At 40.6% G+C, this 24,129-nt stretch overlaps 1 protein-coding gene across 5 annotated transcripts in view; it reads left to right on the plus strand.

Annotated features, from left to right (window-relative positions):
• Positions 1 to 24,129, plus strand: part of cep162 (centrosomal protein 162) — a 42,743-nt gene that overhangs the window by 11,550 nt on the left and 7,064 nt on the right. For 4 of the 5 annotated variants that reach the window (XM_033641773.2, XM_033641776.2, XM_033641777.2 and 1 more), the window contains 17 exons: positions 942 to 1,085; positions 2,716 to 2,893; positions 3,198 to 3,277; positions 3,371 to 3,441; positions 5,056 to 5,086; positions 5,485 to 5,559; positions 7,883 to 8,089; positions 8,315 to 8,396; positions 10,541 to 10,814; positions 11,408 to 11,639; positions 12,023 to 12,192; positions 16,596 to 16,730; positions 18,735 to 18,866; positions 21,935 to 22,047; positions 22,257 to 22,356; positions 22,866 to 22,992; positions 23,152 to 23,315. In XM_033641773.2, coding sequence (XP_033497664.1) covers positions 942 to 1,085; positions 2,716 to 2,893; positions 3,198 to 3,277; positions 3,371 to 3,441; positions 5,056 to 5,086; positions 5,485 to 5,559; positions 7,883 to 8,089; positions 8,315 to 8,396; positions 10,541 to 10,814; positions 11,408 to 11,639; positions 12,023 to 12,192; positions 16,596 to 16,730; positions 18,735 to 18,866; positions 21,935 to 22,047; positions 22,257 to 22,356; positions 22,866 to 22,992; positions 23,152 to 23,315 — 2,315 coding nt within the window. The remainder of the gene's footprint in view (positions 1 to 941; positions 1,086 to 2,715; positions 2,894 to 3,197; positions 3,278 to 3,370; positions 3,442 to 5,055; positions 5,087 to 5,484; positions 5,560 to 7,882; positions 8,090 to 8,314; positions 8,397 to 10,540; positions 10,815 to 11,407; positions 11,640 to 12,022; positions 12,193 to 16,595; positions 16,731 to 18,734; positions 18,867 to 21,934; positions 22,048 to 22,256; positions 22,357 to 22,865; positions 22,993 to 23,151; positions 23,316 to 24,129) is intronic. The other variant, XM_033641775.2, reaches the window with a different exon arrangement.

Below are 24,129 nucleotides of genomic sequence, written 5' to 3' on the forward strand. Positions count from 1 at the left end.
TCCCAGTGGAAGAATGCACACATAGCAATAGACAGTAGGTGGCAGTATGGTGCCATGAGTAGCATTACACTTGTAATGAAACTTGTAAGAGTTTCATTTATTATCCATCTAAACATAATGCAGCTAAATCAGCATAATGAACACACATAAGGATATTGTGACATTTTCACCATTGAGCATGTGGTTTATAAAGAACTCCATGAAGTCTCAAGCTGGAAAGGCAGAGACAAAAGTCAAGTAAGTAATGACTGCAGTGACAGATGGGGAGAAGTGGGTACAGAAGGGAAGGATATTCATTTTGAGAAAATGCACTAATTCCACACACTGTTTCTGGTTGTATAGATCTTTGTCAGGCACCAAGACCTGAGTCAAACACAAATTCACACAGGTTCCATCAACTGGTAATCACAATTCAAACCAACCTGCAGCTGCTATTCATTGATTGACAATTTACCAATTCTATATACAATAGAAACAGAAATGTATAAAATTCCTGCTAGGATAACGTTTAGAAAATCTTTGCACCGATGTGGTGAAGTCACAGCAACTTGAGCACACCTGTGCAGTACAGTTATTGAGATAAATATTACCTTTTTGAAGTTATGATGTGAATAATTTGTTGTGCTTGTGTCAGGTGTTGAATCCACTGCATATAATTCTTTGGGTCCACAGTTTGTTGTTTGTATTTGTCCACATGTACAACTTGTAGTACTGTTAGTGTGTATATGAAAAACAGGATGTTGAATGGCAGTTGGCACAAGAGAAACAGATACACTAGAATAAATACCTGTAAGTATAATAAATTCTCTAGTCATTAGTCAGTCCATCAGTCATCTCAGATTGTTTGGGTCAAGTGGCTTACAGTAGGTCAGCTGATGTGGCGTGACCTGCATGAATTGAAACAGGGTTGACTTGCGCTTTTCTGTGACATCTCTTTCCAGGACTGCTGGGATCTGGGAAGACTTTCAGAAAGTCTTTGAGGAAGTCTCAGTCCATTCAAGAGGAGGATGAGGATCCAGGAGACACTGGTTTGAAAGGAGACAGGCTGACAGCAGCTGTTCTCAGCAGTGACAGTATTGAACAGGGTAAGACTAACATATGGAGGCAAAACACTCTTCTTAAAACCTGCATCTGCCAGTAGTTTGTCGGATTATATTTTATAGTACAGTTGAAACAACACTGGTTGTCTATGGCAGGATTATTTAGACAGACAAAACTCCCATTATTGATAATCTCACTTCTATTTGGGGGATAATCAGGCTCTTAGTTTTGCAGTTACAGTTCCAATAGTCAGTTACTTAATTAGTAAGCTGTTTTTTCAGCCTATATTTGTTCACATTGTGATAAATTGACAAAATACTCCCAAGCAGGTGGCAGAGGCACTGTTCTCTGTTTTAAAAGGCCTGTAACATTATTCCCACTACTCACAGTTGCCTTGTTTTACAGCTCAGCTGCTAGTTCCACCAGTAGAGACTGACCCCTGGTGGCATATACTACAGCACATCACCTCAATACAGCATCTTTGTATCAGTTTAACATAGAGAGGAGTGTCTGTGTTTTTGACAGCATTAATAATCATACCTTCAGGATTTCTAAATACCCTAGTATGCCGTAATATTTTAATGTTACCCAGGCCTACTAACAGGTATTTTAAATAGCAAGTCATTTGAAGTACACAGCAACCTTTAAGCAGGATTTATACTTTTGCACCAAATCAATGCAGTACCTATGGCGTGGGCTCAGCATAGACATGTACATTTGCCATAGTATGATGTGCACCTCCCCAGAAATGTAACTACATGTTGCACGTTTTTTTTTCTCAAAAAAGAAATGTGAGGACAATAAAGACCCCCACAAAATAACATTTTAAGTCGTGTGAGTGATTTATCCCAGTTTCATATGAGTAGAAGAAAGTCCGCTAGACTAATTTATGTAATGTAAAATATCATAGACTTGTGCTAAAAACATTAGCATGTTGTATTTGTGGGGATAACACATCTAGCTAAAGACAGTTGTTTTGTCTGTGAGCCTCATTATCCATAACCGCTTATCCTGGTACAGGGTTGCAAGGGGGCTGAAGCCTATCTCTGCTGACACTGGGCGAGAGGTGGGTCACCTCACTATGACAGGACTGACACATACACACAGACAATCATTCACACCTATGGACATCTAAAGTCACCAAATAACCCTAACCTGCATGTCTTTGGACTGTGGGACGTAGCCCGAGAACCTACAGAAAACCCACGCTGACAGGGGCAGAACATGCAAACTCCACACAGAACCTAGTCACTGAACCTCGTGAGTTATAATACAGCCGAATATCTTCCTTGTGATCAATATTGTTGCTATTAAGCCATGTTTAATGTGTGTTTTTTGAATCATAGAAACTCAACACAGTGGCATAGAAACCCTACTGCCAACTAGCATTTTGGAGGTGTAATTGCAGAGCGACACAGACACACCACTGCACAAGTATAACTGCTTACAATGTCGTAGGCCTCTCTGCGTAGAGTCTACGCACAACTGTAACTAAGCTTTTATCATTTTAGCCCCTGTATTTGGTGTTCTACATCCAGTCCAAACAAGCTGTAAACCAAAAGTGGGACATTGAACCTTCCGTTTCTCCTTCATCTTCACACACAGTTTTTGTTTTCAGTTTAGAACCATCATAGCTGTGCTTTCTGTGTGTGCTCTTTTAATATCTGTGTGCAGACTCAGTGATGGTACCAGCAGAGAACACGACCAATATTGGCTTGGACACTATAGAGGAAGAAGAGGAGAAAGCCAGGTTCTTTGCCCAACTAGAGGCAGGGGCTTTATCAACTATAGATTACTCCAAGCTAAACAGAGAGCTGGACTCAACAAGTTCTACCATCGATACCAAACTCAGGTTTGTAAACTGCCATGCTGTAATATTACACCCACTAAGCACTAAAAGACAGAAGTAGTCTGAGCAGATCAGTCATGAATGTATCACACCACACTCGATGCTCCTTTTCAGAGACAATAACACACACAATGGAAGATGTTTTGGTGCCAACACAACATGTCGTTTTCCTAGACTTTTAAGGTTTGATTGAAGGTGACATTTGTTTCACCACTCTTATGGGGCCTCAGATACAGTGTCTTTGCTGCTGCTCTTAAAGATTGAGGTTGTGACTTTAATGTAATGAGGATTAATGTCCTCCCTCCAGGAAAGCTGAGGAAGCAGTGGAGCAGAGTGATGATGATCAAAGGAAGGCCAGAGTCACAGAGACTGTCAGAGAGTCTCCAGGTATGAGCAGTTAGCCCTCAGCAAACCTCTCTTTCTCTGTTTTTCTTTATCACTCTGTTTCTGTGTGTCTCAGTCAGGTCTTTTCTCTCTCAGCCTTGACAGGATCTCCACATTACAGTGAGGATTTTGATGAAGAGGAGAATGGAAAAGAGCCACTGCAGGAGGTTTGTAGTTGAAATCTATAATGATTAAACTCAGTGAGTGTTCTATGATAAGTTAGGACCTTGGTGAAAAATAATACGAAAAAATAATTTCTACTAAAAGGCCCATTCATTAGTTTGTTAAGAGCTTTCACCTACATCTCATGACTGGCTGAGGCCCCGATACCACCGTAAGCATTTTGCAGGTTGCAAAACGCGAGTAGCAGTGCTACTCGCGTTTTGCTACTGTAGCACCACACTGCCTTTTTTTGTAATTGAATGCCACTAGTAAAAAAAAATGCTTGCTGCACCTTTTCAATGTGGGAAATTATACCCCCTGTATAACTTGTACACACAGGTTATTTTATGGATAATGTATAATCAGTTTTAGTAGGCTGACCCCCGAGCGAGGGCTAAGATGTCAGTCATGTCAATCAAGATGTCAGGAATCCAAGCAAGCAAGCAAAACTTAATTTATGTAGGACATTTGATTCTAGGTAGAAGTGCAATGTGCTGCACAAAGTGTGAGGTAGAAATTGCAGGCATAAAACAAAGCCAGCAACTGATCATAATCAAATCCATTAAAACAGAATATATCCTCATGAAATAATAATTGAGAAGAAGGAACCAACTAAAGATACAAAGACACGAGAGTCAGAACTGATAAAAAATGTTTAAATTAAATAAGATAAAAATACTAAATGTAGACTATTAAAGGAGTATAATACATATGACCAGGCAACCTGTTCCAGATGACCTTAGGGGTCGAGCTGGCTCATAGCTCACAAACATATCAGAGAGATATTGGTGCCTGACCATGTAAAACCTCAAACACAGGCAATAACATTTTAAAATAAATTCTGAAATGTCCTGGAAGCCAGTACAGTGACTTTAGCACAGGTGTTATTTGGTTGAGTATCTTTGTTTTGGTTAAAACCCTCGCAGCTAACACACAGTGGTTTAAAGAGAGTGGCTGATAAAGATAGACCCTGGTATATACATGACAATATTACATCATCAAAACCAAACAAATGAAATCTAAAAAAAAAAAACACACACACACATCCATAATCCATGGGTTAATATGTTGAGGAGTTATGTGAACATGGCACTCAGTGTAAAGGCAAGAGAGGAATCCCACAGCCATAAACTGTATGTTTGAGCTGTGGGAGCCCTTAAGGACCAGAAATTAACAAAAAACAGTTTGTGGTCAACATTGATGGAGTATCAGTACACTACAACATACAGACGAATATGCTCCTTCAAATTTTCAAGGTAAAAAAAGTCAGCCAAATTGACACATAGCACTGTTCAACAACTCTGAGAAGTCAGAAAGCCCCCTTTTTCAACACTAAATAGTCTGTTTGTCAATCAAACATCAAAGTTGTGTGAGTTGAAAAAACACACATTAGTGTAAATCTGTTAAACAATCTCAGGCTGGCAAAACCCAAATAACACGAGTGTGACATGTTTGTAACTGGCAGGGTGGTTTCAGATCTCCAAACGTTCAATACAATGTGTGATGACATCGCTGAGGTGTCATGTTGTAAGCTTTAACTGTGTTTACACCGAAATATCTCAAACTGACATTTTGCTACATTCTTCAGTAATTAATGTTATTATCTCTTTTTTTTTCAGAAGCCTAAAATGTCTCCAATTCTTGCCAAAGGTAAGAAAAGAAGACATAATGTTTCACTGAGGTGGTGGGTGGTTGTTTGGAGGAATAAATATGTTCAGTCAAAGAGAGTATGGAGTAGAGTTTGACGGTTTCGGAAGCCTGAGACAAACAACTCATGCACAGCACTTCAACCATTAAATAATGAAGCAATACAGGGGAAACCATAGTAATGCTAATAACGAATTCACTACTAACAGCATATACAGTATGTGTATGTGATCTCATTCAAATGTCTCATTAGTTTTAGTTTATATGACAAACCGCATCAGCAAACAGTCTATATATTAAATCTCTTACTGCAATACTTCTCTGAAGAAGTTAATATTGACCTATAGCTGATCATGTTGTGGAGTTAGTCTTAAATACGGTTGCTCTAACTTCTGTCTCAGTTTCTCTGCATGATTCCCTGGATGACACCGGTGGAGAAGACAAAGGAAAGGACACAGCAGGGTCTCTGGACAGAGGTTATTTATTTTTATTTTTTTAAATCTATATTGAACATATTGCACATCATGTACAATCAACTGCACATAGCATCCATCGTGACGATATAACGATAAACGATATATCGTGCAGCCCTAGATGAAACAGTTTCTGGATGAGCTGCACACAAAGAACAGTTTATATTGATATCTGGTTTGAATTTTCTAAGAAAATGTTTAGCTGGATAAATATTGTGCAAAATTTTAAAAGAAATCTCCCTAATGTTATTAGTAATTAAATATTTATGGGGCAATGTCCACATTTTTGTCCAGGGAATGTTGTTAACAAAATTATTCCAATAAGAAAACATAAGGTTTTGTAACAACTTCATTCTGAAATAGAGACCGGATAGCTTTGTTATTTTTCTTACATGCTGAAAAACACACTTTTCCACATGGAGTATCATCAAGATTAACAATAGAACCATCAACTGGGAATGATCCCCTGCACCGAGTCACAGAGCCATATGGTATAGCCCCGATTACTAGAGCAAATTCACTCGCTGTGACAGGGAAATCATAGTAAGAAATAAATTCATCATAACTCATGAGACGACCTTCAGTGTTAATCAGCTGACTCACCAAAAACATGTTTCAGTCAAACACGTTCTTTAGAAATATACTCTTCTTTTTTTACAGAATGTCTCCATTATTCCAAATATAATAACACTGTGGCAAGAAGTTGTGCTTGTAGATTAAGTTCCATGCCAGTAAAGCCTGCTTGTGAAAATTGAACACTTTAACAGGTATCTTGTTTATCTTATAATTGCAAACTAATAGGAACTGGAGTCCTCCAATTTGGTCAAAAACAAATATCAGAATAAAGTTCCACATGGAGGATTCCTTTTTTAAAAAGTGTTATAACCAGTTTATCTTAAACACGTTATTCAATGTGGAGAAGTCCAGAAAGTCAAGGCCACCATTTTTACAAGAATTAACGACTACAGATTTTGTGATATAATGTGTACGGTTCTTCCACAAAAACTTAAACAACATTTTATCAATTCTTTTGGCAGTTTTGTTATCAAGATACAGAGAGTATGCAATATAAATAAGCCGTGAAATGCCTTCAGCTTTTGATAGGAGGACACAACCCTTCAAGGATAAATCTTGTTGTAACCAACGATTGAATTAAAAGATAAACAGATACTGGGCAGCCTTGCCGTATGCCTCTTTCGAGACGAAATCTTTGAGTGGTAGGAACCAGTTAACTTCACAGAGCTGTTTCCTTTTGCATAAAGGGTTTTAAATGCATTGCAGAATATGAACCAAAGCCAAATCTCTCAAGGCAATCATGAAGGGATGCTCAACAGTATCAAAAGCCTTGGTCTGGACAGAGGTAACACAAACACATACAGCGTCAGGGAAGTTAGAGAAGAGTGTTATCCAGTAGCAAATAACAACAACAAAATAGATGTTACATGGAATTTGTATTCTATTTAAAACAATAACAATTCCAAGTGTAGTGAGCAAGCTTTCACTAAAGTTAGTTGTGTGTCCATGTTTGTTTAAACATTGTGATGTAACAGTCAGTGCATGTTTTTGGAGAAAGTTCTTCCAGGTAGTCTGGAAGACTATGAACTTCTCAAGAACAGAGAGTATCCTGAGAAATGCGAAGAGAAGAGGTTGAGGTCCACAGCAGAGGCTCCCTAAACACTGAATCTGAATCAATAATTAATCATTTATGGCCATCCAACTCTTTCGGAAGATGGAGCACCCACATTCTAGATCTAAAGCACCCAGACACAATACCTGATAATGAGCAGATTGTGTGCAGTAGTCTGCATAGATATCCTAAAAAAATATTGTTTCTAAAAAAATCGTGTTTATTGTTTATATCAGTTAAATTGCTTTATTTGTTTAACAAACAAAGACAGGGAGCGATTGACTTCACCCAACAATATTCATAACTCAAGGAATGGACGCATACTCAGACTTAATACCCCCTTTAGGGGTAGGGAGTCACCCCCTTTTTTGTCTCTCTTGTTTACCATGCCAGTATATCTGAATGAATTATGCTTTGGTGCTCATGGTTTCCATAACATCAAGTGACCTAGTCTTGTCAAAAATATCAATTTATGGATACATATCCATTCTGAACACTTGAAATAGTTTCAGTACAATGGCAATGGAAAACATGCAAACTTCTCAGAGAAGGGCCCCAGCAGGTCGATGAGTTCGAACTCAGAACCCTCTTGCTGTGAGGCAACAGTGCTAACCTCTGCACCAGTGCTGCCCCAAATAAATGTTAGTTTCATCTTGTATTGTTTTTGACACAAAGTAAACTCAGTTTGTTTCTGTACAGGCCAGTCATATGTGCAGAGTGGAGGCTCAGAGATGGAGGCTCTCCGTGAAGCCTACAGACAGATCCATGTGGTGGAAGATTCAGATGACCATAATCACCATTATTCGTCTCTGGAAGGGAAAGGAAGAATAAACAGACCTGTGTCTCCATCCTCTCCTCCTCAACATGCCAGACAGTCTCTTCAGCCTGTTTCTACCAATGAGTCAGGTCAGACACCACCTTACTGTAAACAGCATTTGGGTAAATAGTGGAATTCCTCTGTTTGTCTTTATAATTCACTGGTCTAACTGGAGGAATGATGCTCCAATAAATTGTTTAGTGATATATTCAGGAAGTCCTTGTCACCTCTGAAAGTCAGCCGTCACTGGTAAAATATGTATCTTCATGACAGCACTGAAGCATGCTGAATGATTCATTTGTTTTTGTATCTAGAGCTACCCACTGCAGAGGAGCTAATGAAACCCATCCGACCAGAGAGGGACCATATCAGAGGCTTCAGCCTCCAGCCTGTCAGGTTAGAGGTCCTATTTAAATGATACACAAGTGCATTCAGGGTGTGTCCAACTCCACTTTTTCTGCTTAAATGGTGCAAAATCTTGGTGCAGAGTAAGACACAAGAGGCAAAGGGGCTGTAATTAGTCCCTTGATTAATCATAGGTGTGTTCTGGGCGTAACATGAATACAACCAATCAGTATCATCTCCCGTTTTTATCCTCTGTCAATGAAGTTAAACTGCTCCTTGTGTAAATGTGCAAAGTGTCTCTCTTAGTGGGGATTCGGGCAGCAGCTCTGCTCTGATCTCTGCTATGTTCACATTTTAGAGAATTTAATGAATACTTTCCCTGTTAATGATATATTATTTCATCCACCCTCATCTCATCCCTGTTTCCCTGTGTGTGTAACAAGCAGAGTGTACGCAAATTGTGAACCTGCCTTTGTAGGTGCATCCTACAATCTGAATAATGTGCCCTTTGCATAGCAAGATCATACTGCAACGTTCTGACTTCTTACTTTCTGCTGCCGAAATACCAATACGCAAATAACGCACCTGAACATGCCTCGTTTTAAGACCTAGACACCCATAGATGCACAGATTGGCACAAGTACATTTGTAACGTGGGCGCTGGCCTTGAAAATGACAACTTTATGAGCTCTGTAACTAGTTTGGCTGCGCTGTGCACCGCTTTGCGCTGGCTAAAAGAAAGGATTGCAAAATCTTACTTACCATTATCTGGAATGAAGACATCACAAAACATCAGCAGACTGCCAATAGTTTAATTATTTTGACTGCTCACTGGTTGGTCTGACTTGCATGTAATTTCTTTTTATTTTGACACATTTGGGGACATTATGCATATGTTTATGCATATGATTTAGCTCATATGAATAACCTCAGTAATTCATTAATTTATTAAACATTTCTTTATACAGTGCCATCAAGTTGGAGTCATTATTTCCTTAATATGGGTGCCCTTTGTATGCAGTACGATAAAATCAGAAGTTTACATCAGACAGAACAAGGATATTAAATTATGCAAACTGCAGTTGATAATATAAAAAGAGTAAATGGTAAAATAGTAAATAAGGACTAGGGGTGTCCCCGACTAAGAATTTTCATAGTCAAATCTGATTTGACGGATTTTTCTTTTAGCCGACTAATCGTCAAATCATGTCGAGACTGGCCGTCGAATCAGACTTCTCTGAATCGAATCACCGAATCATTAGTCTGAGTGGGCGGAAGTTCGCTGCATAGATCAGCCTCTCATTGGGCGGAACAAGCCACCCGCTGAAGTCCTGCCCTACCACCTCCAATTGTGTAGCACTTTTCAACACATCCTTTACTAACTTTTGCGGTGTTTGATCTTGCGGGGATGTAGCCATTTTTCTGCCATGGTTCGCGTCCTGTAGGCGATATTTTTATGGGCATGTTACACCAAAACCTGTTTCCCCTGGCAATATTTTTGCAAGTGCACCGTTGCTGTGGCACTGCAACGTGATTGTGATTGGTTGAAAGAAATAAAAAAAAAGCCGGGGCGTTTTTTTTCTCCAATCTTAAAGTGAGAGTCGGCGCAGCCAGACCTTTCTTTTCTTGAGAAAGGTCTGGTGAGTGAGACTACCGAATCATCGACTATTCGGGGTCACCCCTAATAAGGACTAAAATCTGCATTAAAGCATTTACTTAAATATAACAATAAAGGCGGAAATCCGTGTTATGAAAAGTTGTTCTCAAACTCATACTGTTACTTAAAGCATGTCATGACAGAAGTATTAATGTATAATGTATGTATTAAGCATGCATATAAATACCACTGTATTCCAGCCCAGACAGGACTGTCAACAGAGCTAATTTATCCGGTTACCTGTGAACAAGAGAAACCGTTTTGCCTCTGCACCACAAGCCTGTGTGTTTGTGGGTTATTCAACATGCAATTAACAAGAATATTTATCATCTACATGCAGTTCAGTGCTTTTTTTGGATGACACCTGTTCAGTCTGAGGTTCAACCAACAAATATCCAACACTGTACCATAAACATCAGACACAGATCTGATTTGTTCTTTCTTCGACCTCCAAATCTGGTGAACAGTAACACAAAATGTTGGTTTATGTTTTTCTTAAGTTTGAATGTTGTTTTCTATGTACATTTTGGGATTACAGTGCTGTAGGTCTTCATCAAGAAAAGACATCCAGCTTCATGGAAACAAGTTTCCCAGATGTGACTTCTCCAGAGTCACAACTGAAGAGACCAGAAAAGGCTGAACCTGCTGCAGGGATAAAGGGAGCCAGAGGATTGACTAGCCACCCATCCAGCTCCCCAGAGCCTCTCAACCTGACATGGAGCATCAGACAGGAAGTAGAGAGGCTGATGCAGGATCAGGACAAATGTTCTTCTTCCACATCCTCTCAGGCTGATAAAGCTAAGAAACAACAGGTGAGGAAACCCTAAAAACTTTCCTCCATTTCAGCAATGCTTGGATCAGACAAAACCCTTCAGCAGCAGTAAGTGGTGGGATCAGATCCAACAGAGCAAATTAATGTTAATCAACATTAATCAAAGTGCACAGTTTTTTTCCTTATGTATATTCAATGTATCAGGACAGCCTGATCAAACATATTTCAAACAGAACTGTGGCAATGTTTTGTGTTGTGCCGTATTGCAAAATTTACAGCTGCATTCTGTAGCTTTGCAGTAGTGCTCCACATGTATTCAAAAATTCAAATTTTGGTCATAGTATACATGTTTTAGCGTCAGAACGCTATTTCGTCAAGCCCTGCTAAAAATTTTTCCTCTGTGACCCAATGTAGACTTCTGCACGATGTCATGGCTACATATAAACTCATGTACTGCTGTGGATGCCACAGAAATCAGGTCTGAAAGTCGCCCGATACCACAAACAAATGATAGAGTCAGCAGGTAGACAAGCAACTTCCGTGTGCTGTGAGGTAAAATTGTTCCATGTATTTAAGGGTTTTTTAAAAGTGATGAATTATGGGCTTTTTTTTTTTTTTCTTCTGCTCTCCCAGGTCTCCCGTGGCTCCACTTTTTCTCATTCCTCTACATCTTCAGTGAGGAAACCCACTGTGGCTTCTGTGAGAGGCAGGAGAGTGGAGGGGAGGGCAGCAGTGACCTCCAGATTGTCAGGGCTGAGTAGAACTGCTGCTCCAGCCAAAACCCATTCTTCTGTTTCCCGTCCTCTACAGCAGCCACGAGAGAAAATCAATGTCACAAAGACCCAAGAAAAAGAGGACTACACAGGTTATTAGAGGCACTCACACATAAAATTTCAAGTAATTAAACTGCTCAGATAGTGTAGAACAAGGGTGTGCCTTTCCCCAGTAATACCACTATGAATTGCACAATGAAATGGGTGCTACAGAAAGTTTATACATTTATTTCTTTGCTTATAAATCTATGCAAAGTTTTCTATCCTCGTCATGTTACCAGTTATCAATGAAAGCTGGTTTTCAAACTTAATTTTGCCCCATTTCTAAATCCCTTCATGTCTTCACAATGTAGGAGCATGGTGTGGAGACGTGGAATCAATGTGTCATGTTTGGAGCTACATGCTGGAGCTACATTTAATCCGTCTGTGTGACTGATATAAAGGCACTGAATACTTTTTATGTTGGTTTGATTAGCAGAGGCGGGTCTGAAGGTGAGCAGTGAGCTGGTGGCATCTGTTCAGTCCTTAGTGGCTGTCCTCCAACAGCAGATAGACACCAGCAGTCACCAGGATGTTACAGACACAGATGCTATAGTCAGAGGTCCCCAAGAAACCAGACTGATGCATCATCTGCCTGATAACAATGTAAGTAAAAATGCCTCATCTCCAGATGACTTTTTGGTGTTTACATATAACACAGTACATGATATAAAGCTAACTCAGCACCTTCGATTAGCTCATTAGACTAAGATTTTATTGTCCCGGGGGAGATTTGTTGTCAATGCATAACATCTTCATGAATACATTCTTCCAGTGTCCCAGCTCACAATAGTGTCAGTGAGGCAGTTTGTTCAGGACTGCTTTGATAGAAAGGACAAAACTCCTGCTTAAATTCCCATATCTCCAACCAGATGGCAGTAATGTGAAGTGTCGATTGAAGGAGTGATCTGTGCCATTTGTTATTGTGAGTGATGTCTCCGTCGTTCATGTCTGAGAGATTGGGTGCGGATAGGCAGATGACTTTGGGGGCAGTGTATGTGTTTCTGCTAAATTAGTTTTGTTGGAGATAGGTTACAGGATGAAGAGGACTAAGGACATAGCCCTGTGGGACTCCAGTGTTGGTAATGATGGTTATAGATGTTACTGTGCCTATTCTAACAGACTGTCTGATCCTGAGGAAATTATGAACCCAGCGGACGAGGACTGAGATGGTGACATTTCTTGATAGTCTTGTGGAGCTGAATTGTGTTGAAGGCAGAGCTGCAGTCAGTGAAAAGAAATTTAAGAAAAGTTGCCTGGTGATTCCAGATGTTGGAGGAGAGAGTGGTGGAGACATGCCACATTATCCTTTGTCCCTTGTTTAGCCCTACAGGCACACTGGTGTGGGTCTTGCAGGGGTCAGAATCAGTTTTTCTTCCTTTTTTTTCTCCAGGCGTTTTATGACAATTAAAGTGAGTGTGACTGGTCAGTAGTTGTTGGAGTGGAGGATGGGAGAGAGTTCTGTGCCACAGAGCTTCAGCACCGTAGGTTTGATGCCATCTGGTCCTGGGGCCTTGCCAGGTTTTCACCTGCCCAGCAGTTGTTGGACATCCTCCAGTGAAGGGGGGATGTGCAGGCTCATGAAAAGGGAAGGGCTCTCAGCAGCTCAGTGGATATGGATGTCAAACTGTGAGTTTGCAAAGCTGGTGGGGTGAGGTATCATGGAATGAATTTGTCTTGATTCACAACCAGCCCTGAGTGGCTGACAGTCATGACATCTGCATCAGGGTCCCATACCTTTATTCACTGACACAGCACCACACGTCACTGATTCAAAACAAGCACGTCTTTTTGCTTCACCCCAGCAGCAAGAAATAATAAACTTAATTTGTGTGTGTGTGTGTGTCCTTGTATCATTGTGTCCTTTCTCTAACTTCTGAGGTTCATGCGGGTCTGTGAACAGCACAGGCGAAACTCTTCATGCGTTTTTTTCCCCCCCTCAGCATCAGTTTGTGGAGTTTGAGTCTTAGGGTGGATGATTGATCAGTAGATCCGGTCAGAGCTGATCAGATCAGGTCGACTTTCACTGTGCCTGGTGTTCTGTTGCTCCGTCTGTGCCCAGAGTATGCTCTACACCTCTAGAGCCTGGTGCAATAAATAACTGAGTGGTATATAATTTATATATTCCAATTAGGGCTGGGCGGTATGACCTAAAATTTACAGTACAGGCCAAAAGTTTGGACACACCTTCTCATTCAATGCGTTTTCTTTATTTTCATGACTATTTACATTTTAGATTCTCACTGAAGGCATCAAAACTATGAATGAACACGTGGAGTTATGTACTTAACAAAAAAAAGGTGAAATAACTGAAAACATGTTTTATATTCTAGTTTCTTCAAAATAGCCACCCTTTGCTCTGATTACTGCTTTGCACACTCTTGGCATTCTCTCCATGAGCTTCAAGAGGTAGTCACCTGAAATGGTTTTCCAACAGTCTTGAAGGAGTTCCCAGAGGTGTTTAGCACTTGTTGGCCCCTTTGCCTTCACTCTGCGGTCCAGCTCACCCCAAACCATCTCGATTGGGTTCAGGTCCAGTGACTGTGGAGGCCAGGTCATCTGCCGCAGCACTCCATCACTCTCCTTCTTGGTCAAATAGCCCTTACACAGCCTGGAGGTGTGTTTGGGGTCATTGTCCTGTTGAAAAATAAATGATCGTCCAACTAAACGCAAACCGGATGGGATGGGATGGCATGTCGCTGCAGGATGCTGTGGTAGCCATGCTGGTTGAGTGTGCCTTCAATTTTGAATAAATCCCCAACAGTGTCACCAGCAAAACACCCCCACACCATCACACCTCCTCCTCCATGCTTCACAGTGGGAACCAGGCATGTGGAATCCATCCGTTCACCTTTTCTGCGTCTCACAAAGACACGGCGGTTGGAACCAAAGATCTCAAATTTGGACTCATCAGACCAAAGCACAGATTTCCACTGGTCTAATGTCCATTCCTTGTGTTTCTTGGCCCAAACAAATCTCTTCTGCTTGTTGCCTCTCCTTAGCAGTGGTTTCCTAGCAGCTATTTGACCATGAAGGCCTGATTCACGCAGTCTCCTCTTAACAGTTGTTCTAGAGATGGGTCTGCTGCTAGAACTCTGTGTGGCATTCATCTGGTCTCTGATCTGAGCTGCTGTTAACTTGCCATTTCTGAGGCTGGTGACTCGGATGAACTTATCCTCAGAAGTAGAGGTGACTCTTGGTCTTCCTTTCCTGGGTCGGTCCTCATGTGTGCCAGTTTGGTTGTAGCGCTTGATGGTTTTTGCGACTCCACTTGGGGACACATTTAAAGTTTTTGCAATTTTCCGGACTGACTGACCTTCATTTCTTAAAGTAATGATGGCCACTCGTTTTTCTTTAGTTAGCTGATTGGTTCTTGCCATAATATGAATTTTAACAGTTGTCCAATAGGGCTGTCGGCTGTGTATTAACCTGACTTCTGCACAACACAACTGATGGTCCCAACCCCATTGATAAAGCAAGAAATTCCACTAATTAACCCTGATAAGGCACACCTGTGAAGTGGAAACCATTTCAGGTGACTACCTCTTGAAGCTCATGGAGAGAATGCCAAGAGTGTGCAAAGCAGTAATCAGAGCAAAGGGTGGCTATTTTGAAGAAACTAGAATATAAAACATGTTTTCAGTTATTTCACCTTTTTTTGTTAAGTACATAACTCCACGTGTTCATTCATAGTTTTGATGCCTTCAGTGAGAATCTACAATGTAAATAGTCATGAAAATAAAGAAAACGCATTGAATGAGAAGGTGTGTCCAAACTTTTGGCCTGTACTATATATCACGGTATAAATCAAATCCCATCACGGTAACGGTATATATCGCGGTATAAATTTAAGTGTAAAAGTTATAATGGAAGTGTTTCTGAATGGGTTTTGTAGTCCCTTAGCAAAGCTAAATTGATTAAAAAAAAAAAAAAAAAAAAAAAAAAGCAAAGATATAATGTGTTTTTTAGAGCATTTACTGTGCAGAATACAGATCTCAAAACTCAAAATTAAAACCCAGTACTCTATGGTGCAAATTGTCCCCTGGGATCTATATCAAAAGGTAATTTCCTTCTTTTAGCAAAATCCTAAATGACTGAGTTGTGTTTTTTCCACCTGGACCTTTATGCTCTGCCATTTCTCCTCTAATCATTACGCTGTAACCTGTGACAGGCTGTTTTGATACCACAACTATCACACATTCACATATGGAGTTTTTTGTGGAGCCCCTAGCGTCACATAGGTTTACATTACCAAAGGTTTATGACAAACTCTCTTGCCGAAAACCAACTCCCGTGTGCGCACGGCGAGAGAGGAGAGGGAGAGACGCTGTGCTGCTGCCAGAGGAGACACTGAATGAGTTCCCTCTGAGCGGTAAGTCGCTAAAAGAGTCTGAGAAGTCCAGGGCTGTTCATAAAACATTAACTCACTCACAAGTTCTCCAGCAACACATGTTGCACGTGCTACGCTAAATCACGGACGTGAACCAGCTCCTCTTGCTCCGCTGTCTCTGTGCTCGCAGCCATTTTCACACTGAGGCAGGTGTGATGACGTCATCAACCATAGGACGGTAGAGCGCAAATCTCTACCGTGGGCCAAATTTATATCATTTCTACCGTCTACCGCATATACCGTGCAGCCCTAATTCCAATGAATTAAGCAATGGTCCAGCTTCAAAGATTAATTTGTGGCAGTAAATGTTGTTATTGTGGTGGGCTGCTACAAATGAATGAATGTTTGAGAAACCCTGGAGAAGCTTCATAGAAAGGATCAGTTATCTGTGTTTGCAGATGGGATTCCAGTGAGGGATGTGTCAGTGTTGCTGTGCTAAATAATCCTACTGGATGTTTGGGCACCCGAACAGTTGAAATGTGAGTTGGAAAGTGTGAACCTCTGTACATGTTAACAGAGTATAAATGCTTTTCTTCTATCACCATTTGTCCTTACAAACTCCATTATGTTAGGTTTGATTCATGATGCATTTGATGTCAGTGTTGTTTCTGACTTGCAGAGGGAGCAGGAGAGTTCTCTGGTGGAGGAGCTGAGAGTCCAGCTAGCTCAGAGAGAGCGGGAGCTGCAGATAATGAAAGAAGGTGCAGAGGAGCTCAACTCACTCAGGCAGCAGAACTACCTGCTGCAAAGCAAGGTGCACAAACACACTCACAACACAGAAGCTTTTGAAAGAAAACATTTTGAATGTTTATTTCACTACCATAAGCCATTTCCAATGTTATTTCCCTGAATTTGGCAGTACATCCAACCAGCCGCCTTACATCCACAGACAACGTGTAACCACACCAGCTCAGGACTTCTATATGCAGCTTATTCACCTGCAAAATGGTCTGAGACAAGCCACCCGAACAGCTGATGCAACAATTAGTTTACACAACCGACAAATTTCTGTAGAAAACATCTCAGGGAAGCTCACTGCATGCACATCCTCCTCACCAGGGTCTTGACTTGACAACAATTCGTCATCCTTATTGACTTGAGTGGGTAACTGCTCACCATCATTGCCATCTAACTCTTTGGAAAAGTGGTCTCTTCACAGGTGAATCCTGGCTTACAAATTTGCGACCAGACTTCTTGAGAAATATATCTTTTGAGTGCGGAAAAAAGTCTTAGCTCTTAAACCTGTGAAATATGGGAGCAAAACCAAAAATGTTGCGTTTAAAGTTTTTTGTTGTTCAGTGTGACTCAAGGCCAGGTTTTGTGTGAACATAATAGTGTGGATGGGATCGTGTACAAAACACCTCCTGGCCTTCCACTCGATTATGTAAATCCATTACAGAACTGTCCATCAAGTATATAAAATTGTAGAACTTAAAGGTTGAGAAACAAGAAAAACAACTCAAAGTTATAATTAATGCCCTGCCAGTATATTAGTAATATTGGTTGTACAACATAACCACCAGTTGTTAAGATAAATTATATCAGAGTGAGTCAGCGAGTGATTGGAGCAGAGCTTTTCTGAGTTTAGAAGTGGTCTCTTTATGTCTATTTTCAGCTTTGTGCAGCATGCCTCGCCCATGAAGAGCTGCTGTTGCTTAGACACTGCAGGTGAACAGTGTTTTGTTCACAGTGCAGATGACGAAAGTGTGTCCAAATACTGTCCAAACTTTCCTGTCACAGTTCCAAACAACATCCCTTATTCTGTGGAAATCATAGCAAACACTGCAGGACAAAATAGAAGCAAGAATTAAGGACAGCTTTCTTTAGTTGTCAAACAAACTTCCCTCATGGTTTTAATGTAGGCTTATCGTGTGTACTGTGTTGCTGTACTGTGTGTAGACAAATATGTTGTTTCAGATCTGCAGATGGTGAGTATTGAAGGAATTAGATGCAAAAAGATCAGGCCATCTGTATTAGCAACAATGGGTATGTTTACATGCACACTAATAGTCCACTATTTTTCTGAATATGATAATATTCTGAATTTGATACTGGTCATGCAAACAACATATTTCGTTTAGATATTCCGAATTAGGCCTTTTTCCAAATGTAGCATTTGCTGATTAAGAAATGTGGGACATGCCAGTATTATTCAGGTTAAAGGAGCATTCTTTGGACATGTATACAGTGCATTCAGAATATGTGTCTCAGATGGGGTTTTACAGCAGTTTGCGATACATGGCCTCCTGCCTGTTTATGGCTGGATCTGTGCATTGTCATGGATACATTCACAAACCAACTCACAAACAGTTTGCAAGGTTTTTAAACATTACAAAAGACTTGGATATTAACTGGAAATGCACAAATATCACAACACCAATGTTTCCAGGAAGGTGGTTGAAGGAATGAAGGAAGGAGGCTGTGTTCACACAGTCCAACAAGTCCACCACCAGTAGGACACTTTGGAAAAAATAAAAAAAAAATCACATTTTGATGCAAAGAAGCAAAATGACAAGCCACTCCACTTCTCTATATTTTGACATGATAAAGGACATGTTAGGGCTTAATCAGTGTACGCAGGGCTGCATGTTAAAGGATATAATAGTGGAATATATATTCTCTCTAGCCATGTAAACAACTTAGTAGGAATAATTTCTTTTTCAGAATAAGGCCAAATACCAAAATAATTTGTGCATGTGAAAGTAGCCATTAATACATCATTAAGTATTTAATAGGCTGTTTCATTTGCTCTCCTCAGCTGCGAAGTGCAGAGGAAGCCAGTCAGAAGAAGAGATGGGCCGAGGCCTCTGACTCTGCCACAGAGGAAAAGCTCCGACAGATTGATAAGGAAATAAAAGAGCAGGAGACGCTCATAAAAGGTTACCAGCAGGTTTGTTTCTCTGAACACTCACCTCTTAATGATTGTCTTTACTGTTCATAGCTGTCCTTAATTTGTGTGGTTTTCCCTTTGATCTTCATTTAATCAAATCTGTTCTTGGATATTGCTATAATTCCAAGCTCACTGACATGACAGAATTTTAGGGGTCAGAGAAATATTCTTACTTTGTTAGGGTGCTGGGATGCAGACAAAAAGGTGATTTTCACCACACCCATGATTCAGAATGTGTTCCCAGCTGTGGCAACTTCTGGTTTGGATGGACACTCTATCAAACTCAGTAGGCAATGGAAGATTGCCTAGAGATCATGTCTTTGTTTCTGCATCACCAGCTCCTATTGGTAGGACGGTCTGGGGGAAAGCGTGAAGTCATGACTGCAGGTGTCGACCTGACCAAGGAGTAAAAACACTCCTTCCTCAGTATAGGACCTGAGAATGAGTCTTTCTAGCCTGGCTTTCAGCAAGGAGAGGGATTTCTCCTGGGTGAGAGTGTGATGTCACTGCTGTATGACAAACAGCTGCAAAGTAGGAGTTTTGATGATGTGTATTTGTCTGACAGTGATGGTAAAGTGGTACAATTAAAATAGCTTAGGTAGCCTTGTAAGGTTACATAATTGTTATATATGCAAGAATATGATGACAACATAATGAATACTCATATTGATGCTTACAAGTGTGCCATTTAGACAGCAAGTAAAAACTGTCAAAACACTCATGTTGCTTAAAAAAACGTGGAGCCTCTATGTAAATGTAAATAGCAGGTAAGTAGGTAGGTAACTTTCTGTCTGGAGCCCAATCTTCTCTTCCACTGCCCAGTTCATCTATCAAGTTACACCAAATTTATAATACTTACATGCATGAAAAATTTCATTTCTGCACTGGTTCCCCTATTATTGTTTGAAACTGATAGGGGGACTTGAGTCACATGACTTGACTGGAGTCAGACTCGAGTCGCAAATATGATGACTTGAGACTTGACTTTGACTTGAGACAGATGACTCGAAAAGACTTGGCTTTAATAAAGTATTAAAGGCATGCTAAGCACAGTTGGGCGTCACTTCTGTTTACATTCAACAATGTTACCAAACACAACGGAGCTAGCTAGTTTTAGAGTCCTCACAACACTTGCGGAGATCCAAGGGGAGTGGAGGTAACTTGGCAACAAAACTCCACCTTATGGAGGCTTACTGCGCCCCAGATTCAAACGTCCAAAATCACATAATTGAAACCACAAAATGTCTCCATACTGCTCGTCCGTAGGGATCCAAGTGTCCTGAAGCCCCGACATAAAAAATTGTTTGGAAAAATGTCATTTGAACTCTATTTTTAGCCTCATTGTAGCCTGTAGCTCTGACTGCCTCTCAGCGTTCACGTGTGCGCGCTTGTGCTAGACTGTGAGACAAGGGCACCGCTAGTAGTTAGCGGATCGTGAGGAGATGTTTGCTGTATGTGACATATGACTTGACTTGTGACTTGCTTGACCTGAGCAATGACTCGACTTGACTTGCTTGACTTACAGCAGGGGCTTGACTTGACTTGCTTGATTCTCACCACAACTAACTTGGGACTTGAAGGTAAAGGCTTGAGACTTGCCCCATGTCTGGTTTAAAATAATGAGTAAAAAATAATAAGCTCTTAATTTAATACAGGGTCTTATGTCTACGACCCTATACTAAACATAACCTTTTGTTATTAAGATGAGAAATCCTTCATTATGCAGGTTACATAGTTGATTCTCACTGAGGTGAGGACCCTCAATTTGTCACATAATAGTGATCAAAATTTGATTTATGACAGCTGAAACCATTGCTCCTCCCAGAATTAGCACTGTTGCACAGCTGCTGTCTCCTGAGAGCATGAGGCTGTGAGGACATGGGTTTCTCAGGAGAGATCAGTCTCAGAAATTATTCTGTTTTTGTCACAACAAACTTTAAATAAGCTTAATGTCATCAGCTGATCACTTAGTACAGTAAGATGAAATACAATGCAGGAAGTCTAGTTTGAGGGATTTTGACAATGACAATCATTTATCCTCCATCTCAAATTTTAAGTAGTGTCCATGGTATGTGTCCCATTAAATCCCATAATGCACGGCTCTGCGTTTTAAAGATGCAAAACTTACAGGAAGGCCGACAAGCTGACAGCTGTCAGTGATGATACAAAATGATGATGAATTTATTAGAGACTAAAAATATCCATTTGCTGCTCACTATAGAGTAAACTATGAAGTATGTGTTATATAGGGAGAAGTGAATGTGTGAACGAGGGAAGGATTTCAGTCACAGCCTAGAATTACTGTACTTTGTTGTGAACCTGGAATGTGCACCTGCACAGATACAGTCTGACCGGCCAGAGCAGTGTGTTGGCAATAGGGCTGCCACGATTAGTCAACTAATCGATGACTAATCGACTATAAAAATAATCAGTGACTATTTTAGTAGTCGACTAATCGGTTTGAGTCATTTTTCATAGAAAAGTACTATAAAAGTACCCCAAAATACTCTTACTGCAGCTTCTTACATTCAGATATTGGCAACTTTACACACTCTCCCGTGACAGTGAACTAAAACCCTTTGGCGTGAGCATGAAACAAGACATTAGATGACATAATTTTGGGGTTTGGGTGAGACAGACCGACATTTTTCAACATTTTAACACATTTTTCGATGAAATGATTGGTTGACTAATCGAAGAAATAATCGACAGATTAGTCGACAATGAAAATAATCGTTAGTGGCAGCCCTAGTTGGCAAATCATATCACATTCCACTGAGGTAAAACTTGTTAGCTTGACAAAACTTTGGGTTTTTTTGTTGTTTTTTTCTCGACGCACTGTGTGTGTGCACCAAGTTGTGCCAGCTCAGTAGTCTGAATTAATCAATTCTTAAAGTGAATGAGGGGGCTGCCACCAAAAATCATTACTTACTCATTACTTAAATTATCATCACTACTAGTTTTCTTTCCTTTTCCTCCTCTTTGCTTTGTTTGTTTTTTCTTCCCATTGTGTTGTGAATTTAAGTGCTGTTGAACTGTAGTATATGTTTGGGTTTTTTTTTTTCCAGGAGAACGAGAAGCTGTATTTGCAGATGAAAGCTCAGCAGGTTAAGAGTAAAGCCAACGAGGAGGCCATGTTTAATGAAAACCAGAGGCTGCTGAATGAGCTGGCTTTCACAAGGTGGGTCCAGTGAAGGTTTGTGTATCAGAGCTGTGTTCAATTTTTGAATCCATTTCTGTCTGTGAATGTCTTCCAGATATGAATGTCCATTTAAAATAAATGTTGCTGCTGCTTCTGAAACTTCACATCATCACCCTTTGAAATGTATTTATTCAAAAAGATGTGTTATTAAACATTTGTATTCTCTGGCATTTTTCCATCTTCACCAGGGAGCAGCTGAATAAAACCTCAAGGCCCATAAGAAGTGTCTGCTTAATGGATCACACCCAAAGAATTACAGACTTGTTAGCTCAGATAAAAACATTTGAGGTGAGTATAACAATCAGTCTAGTCTCACTCACCAGACCTTTCTCAAGAAAAGAAAGGTCTGGCTGGGCCGACTCTCACGTTAAGATTGGAGAAAAAAACGCCCCGGCTGCTTGTATTTCTTTCAACCAATCACAATCGTTCTGGGCGGTGCCACAGCAACGGTGCGCTTGCAAAAATATTGCCGGGGGAAACAGGTTTTGGTGTGACACGCCCACAAAAATATCGCCTACAGGACGCGAACCATGGCAGAAAAATGGCTACATCCCCGCAAGATCAAACACCGCAAAAGTTAGTAAAGGACGTGTTGAAAACGGTTGAAAACTGCTACACAACCGGAGGTGGTAGGGCGGGACTTCAGCGGGTGGCTCGTTCCGCCCAATGAGAGGCTGATCTCTGCAGCTGACTTCCGCCCACTCAGGCTACAATCAGTCAAACACTGTTTCCCAAGTTCTGACTGAAGTTCTGTTTCAGCCCCCACAGTTTCTTGAAAGATATGTTTGTGTGTGCAGAGCAATGAGGCCCAGCTGTCTGAGGACATTCACAGACTGAAGCAGGAGAAGCAGGCTCTGGAGGTCGACCTGCAGCTGATGAAAAAAGAGAGGGACCTGGCTAAAGCTCAGGCCATGTCTGTCTCAGGTAAAAACTGTCTTCAGAACAGTGCTAGTGGTGGAATTTAAACGGACCATTGAAAACTCGGATATCAAACAATTAGAGGAAGCTCCTAAGTTTTATACCGTACATGTATATGTGATCCTTGTTTTTTCTGACATAATTTATCCACCCTGAATGTGCCAGGTGACAAGAGTTTTGAGAAGTGTGTATTGGAGGATAAGCACAGAGAGGAAGTGACGGCCCTGAAGAAGAAGCTGCAGTGGTTTGCTGAGAACCAGGAGCTGCTGGACAGAGACGCTGGCAGATTGAAAGCTGCTACAGCTGAGATACGCCGACTCAACGAGCAGGTGAGCCTCCTTTACCATCACTATTTACAGTACATATATTATTGTATTGAAAGCATCCTCTCATCTTATGTTCTGTACCTTTCAGAAACACATTAATTCATAGCATTTATTAACTTCAAAAGATGACTTCATAATGATAAAAAATGATCTGCCTGCTTACCCATCATCGTGCTCGTCTGGATCTTATCTAAGCTTAAATAATGGGTAAAAATATTTACTTGAAAAGCCACCCAAGTAGTGTGTGCCCAACAGAGGTGGGACTAAGTAATTGTTTTTCAAGTCTCAAGAAAGTCTCAAGTCCTTGTGTCCAAGCCCCACATCAAATACTAAGTCAAGACAGGAAAGTCCACTATCCTAAACTTTGAGTTTTAATTCCAAAACAAGTCATGATGCGCTCCTCACTAAACATAATGACATTTTAACAACAGAAATAATATGTTAAATTTACAAAAATCATCAATGCCCTTTAAAATTTGTGCTTATTTATCAAACACATTTTTTTGAAGTTGCATCTTCAGCTGTAATTTTTGGCCTGACCACCACATAGTTTTTGCATGGTGACAAATTTATCTGTGATATCATTTTTTGCAACTGCAGCTGAGTTACTGAGTAACATGATGCAAGTTCTTCATGGCTCTCTCCTGCAACTTGATTGGATGCTGTTGTATCGATTCAAACAAAGTGGATCTGAGGGAATCATTCCTGCTACTTCCAGTGTCCTTGCTCGGACCATACCAATCTCTGAACTTGGACTTTATTTTTATCTCAACAGCACACCTGTAAGGTTTCATGACTGCATCTTATACAGTTCCAA

Source organism: Epinephelus lanceolatus, chromosome 10 (assembly GCF_041903045.1).
Source record: "Epinephelus lanceolatus isolate andai-2023 chromosome 10, ASM4190304v1, whole genome shotgun sequence".
In the NCBI taxonomy this organism is placed as follows: Eukaryota; Metazoa; Chordata; class Actinopteri; order Perciformes; family Serranidae; genus Epinephelus; species Epinephelus lanceolatus.